Genomic DNA, 20,108 nt, shown 5'->3' with positions numbered 1-20,108 from the left:
CACCAGCAACTCACCAGCAAACTGTAGAAGAACTCATGGACGAAGAGCCCCATGGCGCAGATCAGCAGGTATAGCAGGTGATAAAGGAACTCAACATCCAGAACCATGGCCCGGTAGCCTCTGGTGAATGTCCCACAGTTGCCCACAAAGCTCATCAGAAAAATGATTTTATTGCAGACCTGAGAACAATGACAGCCACAGTGAGAGAAGCATGGACCAAGCCAAACTTGAGACTCTTGGTGAGGACTGAGGGCAACCTGCCCTCAAGTGTCTTTTGGCGCCTCTACCCCAAACAGAAGCTTCCTTTTGCACCAAGTGACCACCGGACACACCAAGAACTGTTCTGTGGATCTCAGTCATTTCATTACTTTGCTTTTCAGGCATATTGCAAGTTAATGTGACAGTCAAATAACTTCACGCACAACACTAATCAAGTGGCATTTGTATATGACAAAAACAAAATTCGCACATACTGAAATTATGATTTTCAAGATGAGATATGAATCATTCTAACATTATTCCGTGAGTTAGTCAAACACAGAAGTCACCTCAATCCACGAACGCTGTGATCAGCATGATTAAAAGTGTTTTCTGAATTTCTGTTACGTTCTAGGCATTAGAGTGTTGCAATCTAATGAGAAGCAGCCAGCTCTTGTTATCCACTGCTCATAATTCTACACGGAAAAATAATTTTCTTGGGGTGGTAGGGGAAGAAAGGGACTTCAGGATGAGTTCTAGTCCCTTGCCCCCCTTTCTGGAAATAACTTCTATTTTATCTCTGGGGCTCCATCCCTTCCTTTATATTGGTCCTTGAGGTCTGGGTGGGGCTCCATCCTGGCCAGTCAGAATACTGTATTCCCCTGGCAACAATGATTCGTTCAGAGATAGGCATGTGACCAAATGGAATCAATGACACCCCCTGAGATCTTAGCTGGGACTGCAGCTAAGACAATTTTATTCTTTATCCCTGACCTTGAACCTGAGAGAAAGTGAGCTCTGAGGCTGCTGACATCCATCTGCATTATCACAGAGCCTGAGGGTACCAGTAGTGCAGAAGCAAACAAGAGGAACTGAGCCCTTATGCTACGTCTGGGCTCCTGGATTCAGCTACACCTGAAGCCAGCCTCTTGATTCTCAGTCACATTTTCTTCTTTGCTTGTTAGCATGGAGTAGGTTTTCTGACTCCTGCAACTGAAGGCTGACCTACTGTATAAGATAGTCCCACCTTTGATAGAAATCCCAAGCTTGCAAGTCTGCCTTTAGCAACATGTTGCTAGAAAACCCTAAGTCAGGAGAAAGCCAGAGAGAATGCGCTTTGGCTGCACTTTGTAAAACCATGTCCTGCCACCCGAGCTAGCTTGGCCACAGGTGCTGGGGGAATGCTGCCAGTTAATCTGGTGGGTCAGTGCAAGTGAGCTTCTCAGCAATCAGATAAGGGAGGAAGCCAACACCCACAGAGAAGGTTAGGTTTTCTCAGACAGGCTCCACTTTCAATCCACCGGGTCTTTTTTCCCTTAATATTCTAACCTTTGCCAGTGTCAGATCTTTTTTAGAGTGAGAAAACATCATCAATTCTGAATGAACTGTGCTGAGGTTTCCAAGAGAGGAAAAAAAGGTCGTGCTCTGGTTGGCATTCCAGGACCTCCAACATCTCATGCCCTACAATCTTAACAACGGAGCAATCTGCTTTACCTGAACCTGCTCTCCTCTTTAACTTCTGCCCTAGTTTTCTCACAGCTACTGTTCCTTCTCCCATTGCTCCATGTAAGAATTCTTTTTTTTTTTACTCCCCTCTAAATAACTGTTTATTGTTTTAGTTTTCCCATCTCTCCCTCCCTCCCCCCGGCTAATGTTATTATGAATGGCCATCAATTATCCACATAGAGTCTTTCCCAACTGATCAATGTTACAGAAGAGAAAACTCTGGAATGACTAAAGACCAGAGAAACAAAAGAATTAACTCATAGAAGACAACCTCTGAAATAGTGCTTTTTCCTTCTATTTGTGTCTTCTGTATTTCTTTCTTAAAATACTTCCACTCACTGCAGGTGAAGCCTGCATTCCCTCCTTCAATGCTCATGTGTCTCTTTTACTCTGGTCATGCATTTCTAAATGCCAGGCCTAACACGAATAGCTTGTCTTGTCACCTCAAGTCAAGTAACTCAACAACTCACGTCTATCTGCACCCTGAAAACCAGGTCTTGCCTGACTTCAGTGTAGCTGGCTGCATTATTCCTCTCCCAGTCTTCCGTAATTTGGAATTATTCTTGCCTGCTTCACCACCCAGTAAAGACAGGAATACCTTCGCTGCCTAGAGAAAAGGACCCCGACCAAGTCACGCACCGTTTTCAGACATAAGCCTCAGACCCTAAGCCCACCATGTGTCACCATTTCCTCCAAAGCTCTGACATCTGTATCTTCATTCTCCACTATGACCAAGAGGCAGGCTTGTCTCATGTAAGGGGGACATGACTCCGTAAGGGGTCCCCCTGCCTCCAGTTCACCCACCCCCCGACTCAAATCCATATATATATATATATACACACACACACACATATATACATATACATATATATTCATGCCACTACTGAGGGAATTTTCTCAACGATACTTTGCTTATACCAATTCTCTGCTCAAAATCCCTGAGTCAGGGACCTTCCTGGTGGTCCGGTGGTCAGGACTTCACCTTCCAATGCAGAGGGTGCAGGTGTCAACCCTGGCCAGGGAGCTAAGATCCTACATGTCTCTCGGCCAAAAGATCAAAATATAAAACAGAAACTGTGTTGTGGTAAACTTTGCAGATGGTCCACGTTGGAAAAAAATCTTTAAAACCAAAAAGCCCTGAGTCACTTACCAGTATTGGGAATAGAATTTCCCAATCTATATTCCATACAACACTAATTCCAAGTTACACTTTACAAAACATGTGGGCAAAGAAGTTTGGGAAATATGAAGACCCGGTGTTCCCTTCTTAGAGATTCATCATGCGTTAAAGTGAAAGTTGCTCAGTCGTGTCCAACTCTATGCAACCCCATGGACTATACAGCCCATGGAATTCTCCAGGCCAGAATACTGGAGTGGGTAGCCTTTCCCTTCTCCAGGGGATCTTCCCAACCCAGGGATCAAACCCAGGTCTCCCACATTGCAGGCAGATTCTTTACCAGCCGAGCCATAAGGGAAGCCCAAGAATACTGGAGTGGGTAGCTTATCTCTTTTCTAGGGGATCTTTCTGACCCAGGAATTGAACTGGGGTCTCCAGCATTGCAGGTGGATTCTTTAACAACTGAGCTATGAGGGAAGCCCTCATATGTTATCAGTAGGTTAAAGTCTCAGAAATCTTTCAGTAAAAAACCTTGCATTTTCCTTGACCCAGCATCTCCCACATTAATTTGACTAAGGAAGTCCCTTTTCACCCAAGATTTATCAAATTGGGACAGGCCCACCTGGAGGACGGAGCCCCAGTGGGTTTTCCTAAAGTTTGGGGCCCAGGTTCCTTGTCCAGAATCAGGTCCTATATTTCAGTACATGAACCACTGAGGAGGCGAAACTTAACTGTTGGCTGTTCCTTAAGAAGGTCTGGGCTTTCCTCGCTGCTTCCACCAGTGGAGAGAATGCTCCTCCCAGTTCCTGCCTCCTGGCCTGAAGGTTTCCATTCTTTGAGACAAAACTTCCTCCCCTTAAGCCTGTCAGCTTGAAGTGGTCTCTTGTCCTCTCACACCCTTACTGCCTCTGCCATCTGAACACCCACTTGGGGACATTTATCATTGCCCTGAATTACAGCGTTAACCTATTTTGCAATATCACTTTCATTTCTATGCAGTGACTTCAGCTTCCTTATATGCTCAGGGCATAAACCTCTGGAAGGTGGTTTTAGATGCCCACAGGTCCCAACTTGTTCCTTCTTTTTGGCAGGAAACCTCTCCAATTTATGGCTTGGTATCAGTCATGTCCATTTCCTAAGGATTCCACAGAGGGAGTAGGCGTCCACCCTTGCACACTGGAAGCTTTTGAAGCACTGAAACGGCACTTGCAAACGTCACTACTGACTCTGCGGTAACCTACCTTCTGACGCCTGGCTTCTCTTCTGACCGCTCCACCTGCTCCCTCTCTCTGAACAGTCCCTCTTGCCTCTCTGCTCTGTTCTCTGTGGTCCTCACCAGAAATGGGGGCTGTGTTCACATGCAGTCATTGGACTTCCTGATTAGAACATCTCGTCCGAGCACACCTGTGACCTGATGGGCACGATGAACCCAAATCTCAACATCTCTCTCCCTTTGCTTAATTCTGAGAGAAATATTCCCTGACAAGGAGACTGCCAGTGTCCAGAGAGCACATGAAGGGGTCCACTGTCCTGTGAGAAGATGAAGAGGGAGATGCCCACCTGCGGTTCTCCTCTGCTATTTTAACAGCTTACCCAAAGGATATATTTTTCTGCACTGAAGGCACAGGCCAAAATTCCAGGGAGAATGGAAGGCATTCCTACTTAGATGGAAACAAACAAAAAAATGGCAATGGAGGGATTCGTACTTACGTTGAAAGCTCCCAAAAGAAACAGCGTGGGTTGTAGCCCGACGGAAAATATCAACCGGAGAATCGTGGAAGCGATTAAGGCCCGGATGCCATGGGGCTTGGGGAGGGCGATGACGATGGCCAGAGAGATGAGCATGGCCGTCCACAGCAGTCCCGACCAGTGCGGTTCCAGGGTCCCTGCAACCAGGAGGCAGAGCTCTCAGAGATCAGGGCTTTCCCCTCACAGAGGAGACACACCTGAGCGGGTTCAGCTACAGTTTCTTCAACCACCTCTCTGGCCTGCCTTGGCCCAACCCTGACCTCCAGTTTTCTGCCCCAGACATAACCAGTCACATGCATGTTGTCTTAAGACTTCAATGTCTTCCTTCTACCTGGGAAATTCTCTGCCTTTCCTATTCGCCTGAGGTCTTAGCTTAGATGTCACCTCTTCCAGGGGGCTTCCCAGGTGGCACGAGTGGTAAAGAACCCACCTGCCAATGCAGGGGACATAAACAGACGTGGGTTCGATCCCTGTGTTGGGAAGATCCCCTGGAGGAGGGCATGGAAACCCCCTCCAGTATTCTTGCCTGGAGAATCTCCACAGACAGAGGAGCCTGGCAGGCTACAGTCCATGGGGTCGCAAAGAGTTGGACATGACTGAGTGACTGAGCACAGACGTACGCATGTACCTCTGACAGGAAGCCTCCCCCATCCCCTTTCTCCTCACAAAATAGGCCAGGTGCTCCTTCTGTCTCTGACCCTCGGTATCCCTGCTCAGCCCTGTGGGATACTGTTTTCTAGCAGTCAGTGCCCCCTCTTCCAAGCCCCATCCCCACTGGACTCCAACCTCCCCAAGGGAAGCACTGAGTACCCAGCAGGCATCCATCAGATGGGTTTGTTCCATAAGCAAAACTCATCCATGTGTCACACTTCACTCTTCAGGGAGGCAAACTGGGAGAACAGACTTCTAATTTCTATTAAAAGTATGCAAAGGAAAATCGCAGGTCCCCTGCCCGCATCAGATTTCTTCAAGGGAAGGAGGAAAGCAACTTCCGTATCATTAGCATCATCCTACAATTAGATTATCCTTGTAGTCAAAGAGCTTATACCAGTTTCTGTCATCTCTTGCTATTGCAAGTTCTATTTAGAGTGTCCCACGAGACGGCTCGGTTATATAACATGAGCCAACAGGGCTAAAAATAAGGTTCTGTAAAACACTCATTAAAAAAAAAACACCCCTATTTCAAATGCTGTCACATTTTGAGTTTCCTTCAGATGTAAACAAGCAGCACTACATGATTAAGGCTGCTTATATAAAGGAGTTTCACTTCTCCAGAGCTGCCTGGATGGCAGCACCGCCTGGGAAAGCGACGTCCCTGCAGGTCCCAGGCTCTCCCACCAGCCTGGGGGTTGCCCTAGTTCCTTTTGTCCACACCTGCCAAGACTCACCTTCTCCCTGAGAACTGTCCCCTGACCCCAGCCACTTGCCTCTTCCCTTTTGATATCTTCCGGAAGGAGAATCTGATCAGGGATGGGCACTCAAAGGCAGAAGCTTTTCAGAAATGCAGGAAGAAGTGAGTCCTAGGGTCAGGTGTGGCCCTTCCTGTGCATTTAACAACTGTTAGATATGGTATCAAGCCCTTCATTTGGATGATCATTTATTTTCTCCTCTTGGCACTCTATGAGGGTACTATGCTGCTGCTGCTAAGTCGCTTCAGTCGTGTCCGACTCTGTGCGACCCCATAGATGGCAGCCCACCAGGCTCCCCTGTCCCTGGGGTTCTCCAGGCAAGAACACTGGAGTGGGTTGCCATTTCCTTCTCCAATGCATGAAAGTGAAAAGTGAAAGTGAACTCGCTCAGTCGTGTCCAACTCTTAACTACCCCATGGACTGCAGCCTACCAGGCTCCTCCATCCATGGGATTTTCCAGGCAAGAGTACTGGAGTGGGTCACCAGTGCCTTCTCTGGAGGGTACTATGATCACCTCCAATTTACCACAGAGAAAATTGAGTCTTGGGTTACGTACCTCACCTAAGGTGAAACAGAATCTACCACGAATATACATGCTACCAGAGTTGATGGTCCTTAAAAAAAAAAAAAAAAATCCATCCATTTTAAGTGCATGCCTGTGGGCAGTTTATACAGTCATCTAACCACATGTAACTGCTAACACAATTGAGACATAAACATTGTATCACACTAAGAGGTTTCCTTGCGCTCTTGGCAGCTGATGCCTTGCCCCATCTCCACTCCCAGCCAACTCCTGATCTGCTTTCTACCACAGTAGCTTTGCATTTTCCAGAATTTCATAAAAACTGGAAAAATAATATTAGTAGGCAGTTTTTAAAAATTCTTTCACTTAGCAAAAATTTTAAGGCTCATTCATCTTATTGTGTATATTAATAGCTTGTTCTTTCTATTGCTGAGTAGTGGTCCATAACATGGCTGTGTCATCATTTATTTATCCGCTCAACAATTAATGGATATTGGGGTTGTTTCCAGATTGAAGTTATGACGAAAGATGCTACTGGGAAACTTCAAGTACAAATTCTGGGGTGAGGATATGTTTTCATTTCTCTTGGACAAAAACATGGAAATAGATCTGAGAACCTTAAGGATATATTTAACTTCAGAAGACCTAACCATACTATTTTCCAAACTGATGCTACCACTTCCCCTTTTCATCACTAACATATGGGAGTTGCACTGTTCCAGATCTTCACCAATACTTGGTATTGTCGGTCATTCTAATTTTAGCATCTAGTAGGTTTCTTGCAACATATCTAGGTGGTTTTCATTTGCATTTTTCTAATAACTACTGATGTTGAATATCTTTTTATGTTCTTATTGACTATTCATATATCCTTTTTTTGTGTGAAATATCTGATCAAATCTTTTCCCCATTATTTTAATTGGGTAGTCTCTCTATTATTGGATTATAAGAGTTTTTCTATAGGCTAGATATAAGCCTTTTATCTGACATGTTTTTTAAGTATTTTCACCCAGCTTGTGGCTTACCTTTCATTTTCTTAAGCACTTAATCATCATCTTAAACTGCCTCTTAACATCTCAGTATAATAAATGTGACCAGTACAACACATGTACCCAAATTCTGAAAGAGACAATATAAAAAATCTGCTGTTTTCCCACTAAAAAAGCAGTTAAAAATTAATGCTAGATATGTAAAATAAAGAGCTAGCGAGAAGCTGGTGTATAACACAGGGAGCTAAGCCTGGTGCTCTCTGATGACCTAGGCATGGGTAATGGGATTGGGGAAGTAGGAGAGAGGCTCAAGAGGAAGGGGGTTTATGTATACATATGGCTGATTCACGATGTTGTACAGCAGAAATTAACACAACATTTTAAAGCAGTTATACTCCAATTTAAAAATTATTAGAAAAAAATTAATGTTAGATTCCAAAGAAACAATTACAGAAAGATTTTTTTGAGACAACTGGAGAAACGTGAATAGGGACAGGCTATCACACGATTTATTGTTAGTTTTTTTTAGATATGAGAATGCTATGGTGATTATACACATTTAAAAATATTCTCTGAAGTTAAGAGATGCACAGTGAAACAACATGTCTAGACTTCTTTAAAATCTTGCAGAAAATACAGTAGGAGTATAAATGAAACAAAACAGGCAAAATGTTGTTAAAGATGGGCTGATGGGTATGTGGCAGTTTATTATATTCTTCTTTCCACTTGTGTACAGATTTGAAAATTTCAACAGTAAGAAAGTTTAAAAAGTAGTACTTTATGGGCTTTAATCACCATGGCATGCATACAAATTCAGTAAGAATTCTGAAGCTGCCAAATTTTCATGCTTTTTAAAGACTGTGTGACTCTCAGTTCTCAACCAAAGGGGGAAAAATACTTTTGAAAAGGAGCTTTTAAGGCCACAGTGTCCTCGGCAGCCACAAGCCTTTTAAGTCAGAGAGCCACACTGGCATACCTAGCAAGGTCAGTAAGCTCCTGCAGGAGGGACATTTTGGAAACCCTAGTTTCAGGATTCAACAAGAACAAACATTTCTCTTAAAAAAATACTTTCAGGTAACCAATCAGATTTTGTTTCTAGATAGGGCTGAAACAACCTTCTTCCTGAAGATGGTCAACAGTGAGTATAGAAGACGTCCCCAGAATATGTTTAAAAGAAAAAACAAAAATCCCCCTGAGTGAGTTGATGTGTTTGTGGGGAAATTCTGTCACTATATAATGGAAAGGACTTCCTGACATCAGATCAACCTCCTCCTCTCCAACAAGGACATCTAATTATATTTTCTGTTGAATGCACTGGCACAAAGTTCTAAAGCCCACACTGCCAAAATAGGAAGCCTAGATTTCTATAGATCCAGGGTCAATGCCACCTTGAGTGCTACACTGGAAAGCCAGAAGGACCTTTAACAATCATCAAGTAGGTCTTGAACTTGCACGGGCAAGCAACAGGGTGCTCCAGAGACCCTGACTAGGTCAGCAATTATTTTCTCCTGACCACTATGGGAATTTCCAAATCCATACCTTGGTGTCAAAACTACCGGCTCAACCTAAGCACTGCTTAATAGGGAAGATAAGCAGGACAAACTGAAGTGGTCTGCCCAGAGTCGTGTGGCAGGTGGGTGTTAGGGCCAGGCCTGGACACCACGTCCAGGCTCTGCAGGTCTAGCTGTTGCACTCGATGAGGCTTATTACTGAAGACGAGGGAGCTATCAATGAACTGTCCCCAGACAGTGGCCTCAAAACTGTCGTAAGTGACCAGTGAAGAAAATGGCCAAGGTACAGAATAACAATCAGTTTTAAATATTTTTTAAAGAAGTGGAAGGGGGAAATGAAGACACACCCAAAGTACTAGTTGAAGAATCTGCTGTGATGTGATAGCCCCTGGAGGTGAGAAGAGGGCTCCGTCCCCTCCACCTAAGCCCTTGGCTCAACACTTCACACTCTCACCTCTGCTAACTGGCAGCCCAACACAGGCAGACACCCCTTGGGCTTGTGTTTAAGTACTGCCTTGGGGGGAAAGCATCACTCCAATGAAGCCTTCCACATGGCTTCAGGCTCAACTGAAAAAGTAGAGCCTCAAATGAGTAAGTTAAATATACCATAGAACACACTGTTACTTTTAAGTTGGACCTTAAATTTACTTCAGTTGTGTACACATCTGCATTATTAAACTCCAGAGCAGAGCCTGCTCTGGATTTACCTCTGTGCTGGCTGTTAGTGGTTTTTTTTTTTTTTTTTTTTGGTTTTTATTCTCTTACTTTTTGGGCTCTTCATCCCATTGTTTTACAGAAGGTGGCTACTGCCAAGTTGCGACATACATAGTGGAGGTGATCTGCCAAAAAGCTCTGATGAAAAACTGAGCTGAAAAGTCAGCCTCCCAGGAGGCTGTCGCAGGTGTCAGAAAACGGGACCATGGAAGTTTAACAGAAGGGGAGCCCCCAGAACTCCACAGTTGTAAATGTCTCCAGAAGGCCGTTAAGCAAACTGAGGAGCCCCAAATAGAAAAATGCTCTGAGTGGTTTGCCTTTCCTCAATAAAATGTGTAGAATGTGTACATAGATGACCAGAAGGAGATGGGGGAAGGAAATCTATGAAGACCATGGACAGCATGTCTCATTATGTGAATAACAGCAATGCAGCTCTTAATTGACTAAAAAGCCAAGGATGTCTTGTCTAAAGTCATTCATGCCCTGCCTCCTGTTACCTCTTGCCAGAAAAAAAAGAAAAAAAATTAAATTCCAGAGATTATTTTTTACAAATTCTTTAGTCTGAAATGAATTCCACAAGTATGGCCTAGGAAAAAAATCGACTAGACTGAGCATCCAAGTTATCTACATTCATTCTATGATTAGCTCAGCTGCTAAGGGGCTGTGTGTCTCTGGCTAAATCTCTCAGCTTCCCTGATACATAGTTTCCTGACATAACAAAACAAGGAGGTTAGGATGATCTTTTACTGTTTTAATACAATATATTGTTTCTCCTCTTTCTTTCTGGAGAAATAAATATGGATAAACAGTTTATGTGATTTCAAATTAGATTTAAAAATAAACCCACAGCGTATCACTTCACACATCAGTCAGAATGGCCATCACCAAAAAATCTACAAATAGTAAGTACTGTAGAGGATGTGGAGAAAAGGGAACCCTCCTACACTGTTGGTGGCAATGTAAACTGACATAGCCCTTATGGAGAACAGCATGGATATTTCTTAAGAAGAACAGACATACATCTACCATATGACCCAGCAACCCCTACTGGGCATATGCCCCGAGAAAGCCATAATTCAAAAAGACACATGTACCCCACTGTTCATAGCAGCACTACTTACAATAGCCAGGACATGGAAGCATCCTAGATGTTCACCAACAGATGAATGGATACAGATGTTGTGGTATATATACAAAATGGACTTAGCCATACAAAAGAACGAATCTGAGTCAGTTCTAGTGAGGTGGATGAACCTAGAGCCTATTATACAAAGTGAAGTAAGTCAGAGAAAAACAAATACAGGGTACTAATGCATATGTAGGGAATCTAGAAAAACAGTATTATTGATGAACCTACTTGCAGGGAAGGGATGGAGTTGCAGATGTAGAGAAGGGCATTGTGGACACAGTGGTGGAAGGAGTCAGTGGGATGAATGGAGAAAGCAGCATCAACCTATATAGACTATCAGGTGTAAGATGGATAGGTGCTGAGTTGCTGGGAGGCACACAGAGCCAGTCTGGTTCTCTGTGACGACCTGAAGGGATGACAATGCGGAGGGAAGGAACGTGCCAGAGGGAGAGGATATATGTCTAATTATGGCTGATTTACGTTGCTTGTGGCAGAAACCAACACAACACTGCAAAAGTTAAAACACAAAAAACAAGCCAAAAATAAAAACCTGTGGTAGAAGCTACACTCTCATCGTGTCTGAAAACGGGGAACTAGGATCCCATCAATTGCACCAGTTCTACCAGGAATCCCATTTTAGACGCAAGTCATAGCCATCCTGCTGTTTCTACAAGTCTCCTTGAAATTAAAGACATGAGCAGTACCTCCTCGGACTCCTTTAAAAGGGTAGAAAAACGCCACAAGCAGGTTCATCAGGACGGCCAGGTTGAATGAAATGCTACTCCAGAAAGACATGTTGCGGGCGCACCAGTACAGGACAGGCTGGGCTGTGAAAACAAAGACGGAACCATGAGGTTCGAGACTGTGAGCCAGAACGCTGGGAATGCCTCAGTCCCCTCCTCCCGCTCTGCCCCTACAAGCCCACTTTTGTTCCCAGTTTTCACCAAACATTAAAAATGGTCACTTGTTTTCAAGCTGACTCATAAGCTCAGAACGACATCAGATGGGTTTGTTTCTGTTGGGAGTCCTTACTGGAACAGAAGATGAATTGGGAGACAAGGAAGAGAAGAAAGGGGAAAAGCTGGAGCATCTAAAAACCCTGCATGCCCCCATCAGCACCATCAGTTATGGAATCTGGGGGGTTATCCAGGGTTCATGTGCCAAGTCCTCAGTTCTCCCTGGGGCCCTGGGACTGGAGGAGATGCCCAAGGAGACTGGAGAATTCAATGAGCCTTTGAGAAGTGGGGGGGATACACAGCATTCAGAGTCAGCCCAGCTGGGCTCCAGGCTAGAAATGTTACTACTTCCACACTCCTTCCCTGCTTGAAATTCTTTACCGACTCACTGATGCCTGAAAGCAAGACAATAGCCCCTTTCCCATCACCAGTCATCTGCCACTTTCCTGAAGAGGAACCAGAAATAGGACCTCTGCCTGGATGGTCAGCGGCCAAGCTCCATTTCTAAAGGCTACAGTAGAGAAAGGATGGGGCCCCAAAGCCCTCCCAAAGGGCAGGAGACCCTTGAGGCAGTTATTGCTCAGTTGCTCAGTCACGTCCAACTCCTTGCGGCCCCATGGATGGTGGCATGCCAGGCCTCCATGTCCCTCACTATTTCCCAAAGTTTGCCCAAACTCATTGAGTTGGTGATGCCATCCAACCATCTCATCCTCTGTTGTCCCCTTCTCCTCTTGCCCTCAATCTTTCCCAGTATCAGGCTCTTTTCCAGTGAGTCGGCTCTTCGCATCAGGTGGCCAAAGTATTGGAGCTTCAGCATCAGTCCTTCCAATGAATATTCAGGGTTGATTTCCTTTAGGATTGACTGGGTTTGATCTCCTTGCTGTCCAAGAGACTCTAGAGTCTTCTCCAGCACCACAGTTTGAGAGCATCAGGTCTCAGGCAGTGCTGCCTCTTATCCCACTGTTACTGACAGCTGACACCACACTTGGCTGCGTCTCAGCTGCGGACAAGCTGTGGCCACACTGTGTGTACGGGTGCTTCCTTTTCTGAATGCTTTGGTGGCGCCTTACCCTTAGGATGATGCTTAAGAATAGATATGGGGGGAATAATTTCCATCTCCACGCCAGAGGCAAAGTTTCCAGAAGATAGGCTCATTCAACATAATTCTCCTCTAAAGGGAAGTGTGGAGTAGGTGAAGATGGATGTCTAGCGTGTTATTTCTCTTTCCCAATGAAGTCACCGTTTCACTCTAGAACAGCAGCCAATGACAAATCCGATGACTCTATAATGATGCCTATAGCAGTAACCAAGCCTTCATAAGCTTCTAGCCAAAATAAAGTTATGGCACAATTACACAGAGCCCTGGATAATTTAATAACTGCTCATTTACATGCTCGCATGGTAAGAGGCCATGTTTCCAAACCGTTGAGTTTTGGAGCTATAAGCAGCATCTGGTTTAACATCTCTCATTTGATAAATGAGGGAACCTGAGGCCCAGCCGAGGATGGAAGCTGTGGCAATCTCATCCCCTCAGCTCAGAGACCCCTGGGCTCAGTGACAAGGACAGAGTTAAGGGGCTCATGTCACCATTTAGTAGAGGAGCCGACCAGTAATCAGTCAACCTGATTTCCCAGAGTTTGTTTTATTTTATAAGCTATTAATAATTGCCGAAGCAAATTTAAGATGAGAAACCACTTACTCTGGAGATAATAACTGTTGGTGTTTTTTTCTGGGATTGAAGCCCATTCCTGATCTGAACATGAAAACTCTGAACAGCACAGAAGAAACAATGGCAAGGATGGCCAAGGGCTGACCGATGGGAACACGGGGATTTACAACATCCTCCCCCATCAGTGTAAGGGTAACAGACTAATGAGAAGTGAAAAGACAAAAAGGCAGGAGATGGCAGAGACGAGTGAGGGTTAAGCCAGGATCCTCTTCAGGGGGAGCTCTCAACCTGAACCCAGTGTAAGAATAGCCACTGTGTGATGCCTCAACATGACTGTAATAAATGCTCCTCAACTCTGGCATTTAGTTTTCACAAATCTGACTTTTACAAGGCTAACACTGTCCTTAAATTGTGGTGTCACTCTGAATATGAACAAATATTCAACCCTTCAAGTCAACTGGGTGTCTACACAGGTGCAAGAAGACAGGTGCCATGACCCTAGAAGGGCAGGCGGTTTAAGTCAGTGCACCCAGGGCATCTGCTAACCCTCGTATCCTAGTTTGCTTTCTTTTTAAGGAACTGGGGCTTGCTGAGGACACAGACTCCATGTGCATACAGAGCAATGGAATTTCCCACTCTATTCCAATGAATGTAACAACCATGAGGGTGAAAGACAGGGAAGCCTGGTGTGCTGCAGTCCATGGGGTGGCAAAGAGTCAGACAGGACTGAGTGCCTGAACAAGACACCACATAACACCAAGTAGCAAAGTGCCGGCCTTTGCAGCTCTGCCTCAATTTCCTTCCACTACCTTCTAGTTTTCTTAGCCCAGAGTTTTCTCATCCCTGGAGCCAAGAGAAGATATCAGAGAGGCACAGTGGATGGAGGATGTGAACGCACACAAGAGTGAGAGACAGAGAGAGAGAGTGTGTGTGTGTGTGTGTGTGTGTGTGTCTATTGAGTAAAGCAGGGAAGAGGGTTTCAAGAGAGTATAGGAACTAAGGATCTTAATACTTGCAGAAGAAAAGATGAAGCAACACATCACACCTCCCTGTGTATCTGAGCCCCAGCTACAGATTCTCCAAGGCATAGATGATTCCCGGTGACACTTTCAGGAAAAGGTAAAGCAGCTTCATAAACAAGCCAGAGAATTCTTTTCTGCAGATGCGTCAGAAGAGAAATAAGCTACTTAGAGGGGAAAATGTATTTCATTTTAATTGCACTTCTAATGAGTACATTTCTCCTCTTCCTAAATATGCAAATCATGTTTAATTCAGTTATTACTTTCAATTTTTCTCTTACCAGCAGAGCTATGAAGCCAATTAAAATCTCTCAGTTGACAACCGTAGCTGTGTTTAAGCTTCACTGAAACAAAAACTGCTTTTGAAACAAAGACAGACCAAATAAGAGAAGGTATTAGCTACAAAGCAGTAGAAATCTCGGAATGATGAGCTGGCCATTCCTTGACCCATCAATCCGTCGGGCAGTCTTAATTCCGACTTTATAGGGGAGAGCCTAGAAGAGGTTCAGTCACTTGGCCAGGTCACAAAGCCAGTGGGTGATGGAAGGAAAACGAATTCAGAGATCCCCACGTCTTGCAGCTGAGGTCTTCCTACTCTGCCAGGCTGAAGACAACATCTCAGAAAGAGGGATGACGAGGTCTCTCACCTCATCATAAAAGGTGAAAATCTTTCTTTCAATTCTTAAGCCCCCTGGAGAGCCTATTTTCTATACCTGTTGGATAACACAATTCAGAGAGAATGAATATATCTGACCAGTCTTAGTATCAGTACTTAGTAGACCTATATATTGGGCTTCCCTGGTGGCTTCCCTGCCTGCACTTAGTAGACCTATATATTAGAAAGGATAAAATCATTTTTTAAAATCCATGTGTTTATGGTTGTGCTGAGTCTTCGTTGCCGCACGTGGGCTTTCTCTACTTGTGGCAAGTGGGGGCTACTCTTTGTGGTGGCTTCTTGTTGCAGATCACAGGCTCCAGGCACTCAGGTTTCAGCACTTGCAGCACGTGGGCTCAGAAGTTGTGGCCTGCAGGCTCTAGAGCGCGGACTCGGTACCTGTGGCACGTGGGTGCAGCTGCTCCCCACATGTGGAGTCTTCCCAGACTAGGGATCACACCCATCCCCTGCATTGGCAAATAGATTCCTATCCAACACACCACCAGGGAAGTCCAAAACCACCGTTTTAATAACTATCATGGAGGTCTGGATGAACCACACCATGAATTCAGGATCATCTCCTAAAGTTGGAATCATGAACTATTTCAGGGAAGAGCAAAATCAACAAATAAGAGGAAGTTCCCTTCTATTGAACGCCACAGCTGAGAAGACAAGCATACACAAAGGTCTCTGTCAACCTTTTTGGGTATCTCTCTTATCTGACTGCATGAGTGCGGTGCTGCGAGGATGTTCAACATGACTGATGATACTTGAGCTACAGGAGCTTGGATGGAGCCCACGGTGGCTACAAGGACACACTGATAGTGGGGCCACCTGTCCACGAAGCCTTCTGAGGTCCACACCATGGGGGACACGCATGCTGTTCTGCTAAAGATGAGCTAGACACCTCGAGTGGGGCTGGGTGACAAATGGGTTGGTTCAGCAAAACATGACCATGCTTTGAAGTGCTGGTCGATGAGGCGTCCCTTAGAGATGAGAGAGAATGGAGTAGGGGTGGGGTGAGACCAGCGCCTGGCAGGCAGCCTGCTTGCACAACGCCTTCTGCCACTAACCGATTCCAGGGAGTGGAGCGGAGCAGAGCAGGGGCGGCAGGAAAGGAGGCAGGACTGCGCCGGCTCAGGCCGGTGAAGGAGGAAGAGGACCAGAGCACCCAGAACCTGACCTCCAGCCCAGTTTCCCCTCCCGCAGCCCCGCCCCTCAGCAGGAGCTGGAGTGATCACAGGGCAGCTGGAATCCAGGGTTTCAAATACAAACCCTGGCTCCTGACTAATGACAGGAATGAAGCAGCATCCTTTCTAAGCTGGTCACAACAGCTGGTGCCCAGCGTACTGTCGGCATTGAAGGATCACACTAAAACCGTAATGAAAACTGGCTGCAGAGAAGCCCGCCAGGGCAGCCCTGTAAAGGGTTTTAGACGAGGAAATGTCGCCAGCCTAGCTGGGCCCCACAATGGGACTTGCTGGTGAGCAATGACGCATCTTCTGTGGCCGGTGATTCCACTGCCTGTAAAATGACTCGGGTCTAACAATCCAAACTGCCCTATAAAAGGGGGAAGACCAGTGTCTTCCGAGCACGTGGGCTGGTCAACGAGCTCTCAGGTAGGCTCAAATGTGCCATCCTGTGAGCAGCAGGCCTGTCTGTTCTCCATCCCTTTAATTCTATCAAAATAGGAGCATTTTAAGTCCTTCTGGGAGCTCTCCAATTGAATCAGGTCAAAGGCAGCCGGAAGGAAGACTTTTCAGCACCTCCCAGAGGCTGGAGCCCACTTACCAGCTCCCAAGGTGCCTGGGTCGTCCTGGTGCTCAGAGGGGGACAGAATCCTGAACCCCACCAGCTCTGCTCCTACGGGGAGGTCCACGCACTCACTGTCAAACCCCAGCACGCAAGACCTGCAGAACCACACAATTCCACAGCACCTGGAGGTGCTGACCCACCTCTGAGCTTCTTCTGCCAATTCATCTCATTGAAGAGGTCCTCGGACCGCAGGAAGAAGTCGTTGATCTTGCTGCCCTGCTCGTCCCTCTCTGTGGTGTAGTATATCCGTAGTTTTGACTCTTTGGTTAGGAATTCACATATACTGGGCACGGGGAAGACAATCTGCTCCATGGTTCGGTCTAACCTGACAATCTAGGGTGAAAAAACGGAGGAGGTTAAAATGGTCAAAAATCCTTTACTAAGGACTTGGCACAGGCCACAGGCTCAGTATTCGGCCTAGATTTTTTCTTTTCTTCTTTTTTATCCATACCACATGGCATGTGGGATCTGAGTTCCCTGACCAGGGATTGAAACCACACCCCCTGCATTGGAAGGCTGGACTCTTAACCACTGGACCACCAGGGAAGTCCCATCTCAGAATTAAAGATCAAGCATAACAGAGACCTGACCCGGACTCTTCTGGGATTTTGTAACTCCTGGACTGGGCTGTATCTCTTAGATTTATGCATAAAACCGTTTTGGTAAGTCAAAATATTTTTCTAACCTCAGACCCATGAATTGTACTGTGATGAATTTATCTGGAACAATTCAAAGTGTGTTTTGTGTACAGATTCATATGAGGCTCGGGGCTGCAGATGTCCAACAGAACTTTCTGGAATGATGAAAACAGGAATGATGATGCCGCAACTGTGTGTCTGCCCCTTTGAAAGCAGAGTCCCTTCTCACATACGGGCACTGAGGACTAGCACATGTGGCTGGCACAACTGAGAACTGGAGCTTAGTATTTAATTTCATTTAATTTTAATGTAAACAGCCAAACACAGCTAGTGGTGATCCCACTGTACCATGTAGTGCTAGATCATGGTACAAATCTCACCTAAGAGCCTTTCTCAGATTGCAAAGGTGGGTTCTTTTACCTAGATAGGAACTCAAAAAGGAGATCCTCGGTTTTCACAGATGCAGTGACCTCTGACCTCTGACCTGTCAGAGCATCTAACATGTGTGATGCATAAAACAATAGGCTCTTTTAATACTGGTATCATACTCATTGTTCTTTTAACTAGCTTTGCTGGTTCCTGGGGTGGACACTTCACAGATATTCCCCATGCTCTTCCTAGACAGGTTCAGTTCCCAGAGAGCTGTCTGGGGGAGACTGTTCAAATTTTTCAACACTGTGTTGAGTCATAGTCCCGGGGAGGCAGAAATTTCAAAGGGGGTTCAGGCCGCAATACTAAAGGGGTAGGGCCTCCCTGTGTCCTTCCTCTCCAGGGGCTGGACAAGTCAGGTGAGGCCCAGAGCCACACCCTCTCTGAGAAGTTCTGGTTCCCAGCCTCCCAGTGCTTTTTTTCCCAGCGCAGCAGGAGAGATGACTCAGGTCAAGCTGCAGTGGGAAACTCTGAAACGAGGCAGGTTCCCACAGCCTGGCCTCCCTGAATCCTCGGAGATGTCGTCTGGAGACCAGTGGTTTCCAAATCAAACTGGAGATCATGTTACCGAGTCTGGTGCATAAGCCAACCTCGTTAACTGGGAATGGGGGGCGGGTGTTGGTAACGCGGGTGCATACACAGTCTGCAGTCCCCCACGGCCCTCCTGCTTTACATCATCGGGGGGCTCTGGATCAGCCCCCATTACACGGAAGGAACACGATCTGAGAAGAGACAATGGAGGAACAGGTGGTCTCCTGGCACGAACAGATACTTAGATTTCAGGGCGACCTGCATGGTGTGACCAGAGTGATGGGATGAGGGTCTGTGGAAGCCTGAGTGACAGCAACTCTCTATGTCCTGCGAGACTGGAAGGTATGAGCAGCTGCCCAGGAACAGGATTTCAAGAGCTCAGGCCGCCCTGCCTGGCCATTTCTCTCCATTATTCAAGATCGATTCATGCTTCTCTTTTAGTCAATGTACAGTTGGGAATCAAAATCTATCCCAGCCCTTCTCCACCTCTAGTGGGTGACCTTGTTAACACCTCTGCACCTGATCAAATGTCAGTTTGATGGTGAACCAAGGAGCTCAACCAGACCATTTCCAAGGTTCCTTCCCCTCTGATGTTCCACACCGCAAATATCTGAAGTTTGTCTTCTAAGGGCTCCAGAGAACAAACTTCTGGTCGTGAACAATCAATTGAGATTACGTGCTCATGCACACTGTCATGGCCAACCGATGGGTGAAATGACGCATTATATGAGGACAGCCGCGAGACCCCAGACAGCGGGTGAGATTATCCTCTAACATGCCTCTATCCTGCAAGTCTCATATGGCCCAAAGGAGTCTGCTAGTCTTTCAAAATCCTTGCTCTGACACAGATACTGTATTTGTGCATCTCCTCATTAGCTGGTCAGGACACACCATGCCTTACTGCCTGAAGCCTGCGGGCGCAGGTCTGGGCCCTCTCAGCCCCCAGGAGACAATGCAAGGAACATTAAAAACACCCATGGGCTCTGGGGTCAGCCAGACATGGATGAAAATGTCAGCCCTGACACTGAGAACTGGACCTCTCGCTGAGTGATGCAACCTCTGAGTCCTTTCTCGGTATTGTCCCAGCTGCAAAATAGAGATGATTTATTTCTTGTGAGTGTGTGTGTGTGTGTTTTCAAGTACAGATCTGGTTGTATTACTCCTCGGTGGAGTTCAGAGGGTAAAGTCCAGACTCCTCCCGCCAATGCCGGACGCTGTCCTGCAGGACCTGGGCTTGTCTCTTTCCTCTCTGACCCAATGTTTTCTCACTCCTGCTCCCTAAGCCCCACCTCTTCACCTTCACCTCCCACCTCGGGGCCTACCAAACTCTAGCCTCCTGGCTGTGCCCCTTCGTTCCCATCCTTCGCAAGGTCTGCGCTGAGGTAACACTCTTCATGACAGGCCGCCCTGACCACCACACTCCACAGCAGGCCCTTCTGTGGCACCGTCTCATGATACCGTCTGGTCGTCCTCATGCCCTTGTCTGAGTTCACAGCGCATCTCCTTGTGTGGCCTCGCTCGGGGTCTGTCCCCCCACTACCTTGGCTGTCA

The 20,108-nt window shown here is 46.2% G+C and overlaps 1 protein-coding gene across 7 annotated transcripts in view; it reads right to left on the bottom strand.

Moving 5' to 3' along the window:
• The window catches only part of ITPR1 (inositol 1,4,5-trisphosphate receptor type 1), a 352,733-nt gene that overhangs the window by 42,850 nt on the left and 289,775 nt on the right, over positions 1-20,108 (bottom strand). For all 7 annotated transcript variants that reach the window (XM_027522186.1, XM_027522187.1, XM_027522189.1 and 4 more), the window contains 4 exons: positions 17,100-17,292; positions 11,550-11,672; positions 4,532-4,707; positions 15-179 (listed from right to left, as the gene is read on the bottom strand). In XM_027522186.1, coding sequence (XP_027377987.1) covers positions 15-179; positions 4,532-4,707; positions 11,550-11,672; positions 17,100-17,292 — 657 coding nt within the window. The remainder of the gene's footprint in view (positions 1-14; positions 180-4,531; positions 4,708-11,549; positions 11,673-17,099; positions 17,293-20,108) is intronic.

Source organism: Bos indicus x Bos taurus, chromosome 22, assembly GCF_003369695.1.
Source record: "Bos indicus x Bos taurus breed Angus x Brahman F1 hybrid chromosome 22, Bos_hybrid_MaternalHap_v2.0, whole genome shotgun sequence".
In the NCBI taxonomy this organism is placed as follows: Eukaryota; Metazoa; Chordata; class Mammalia; order Artiodactyla; family Bovidae; genus Bos; species Bos indicus x Bos taurus.
This window is presented reverse-complemented; position numbering and strand designations above follow the sequence as displayed.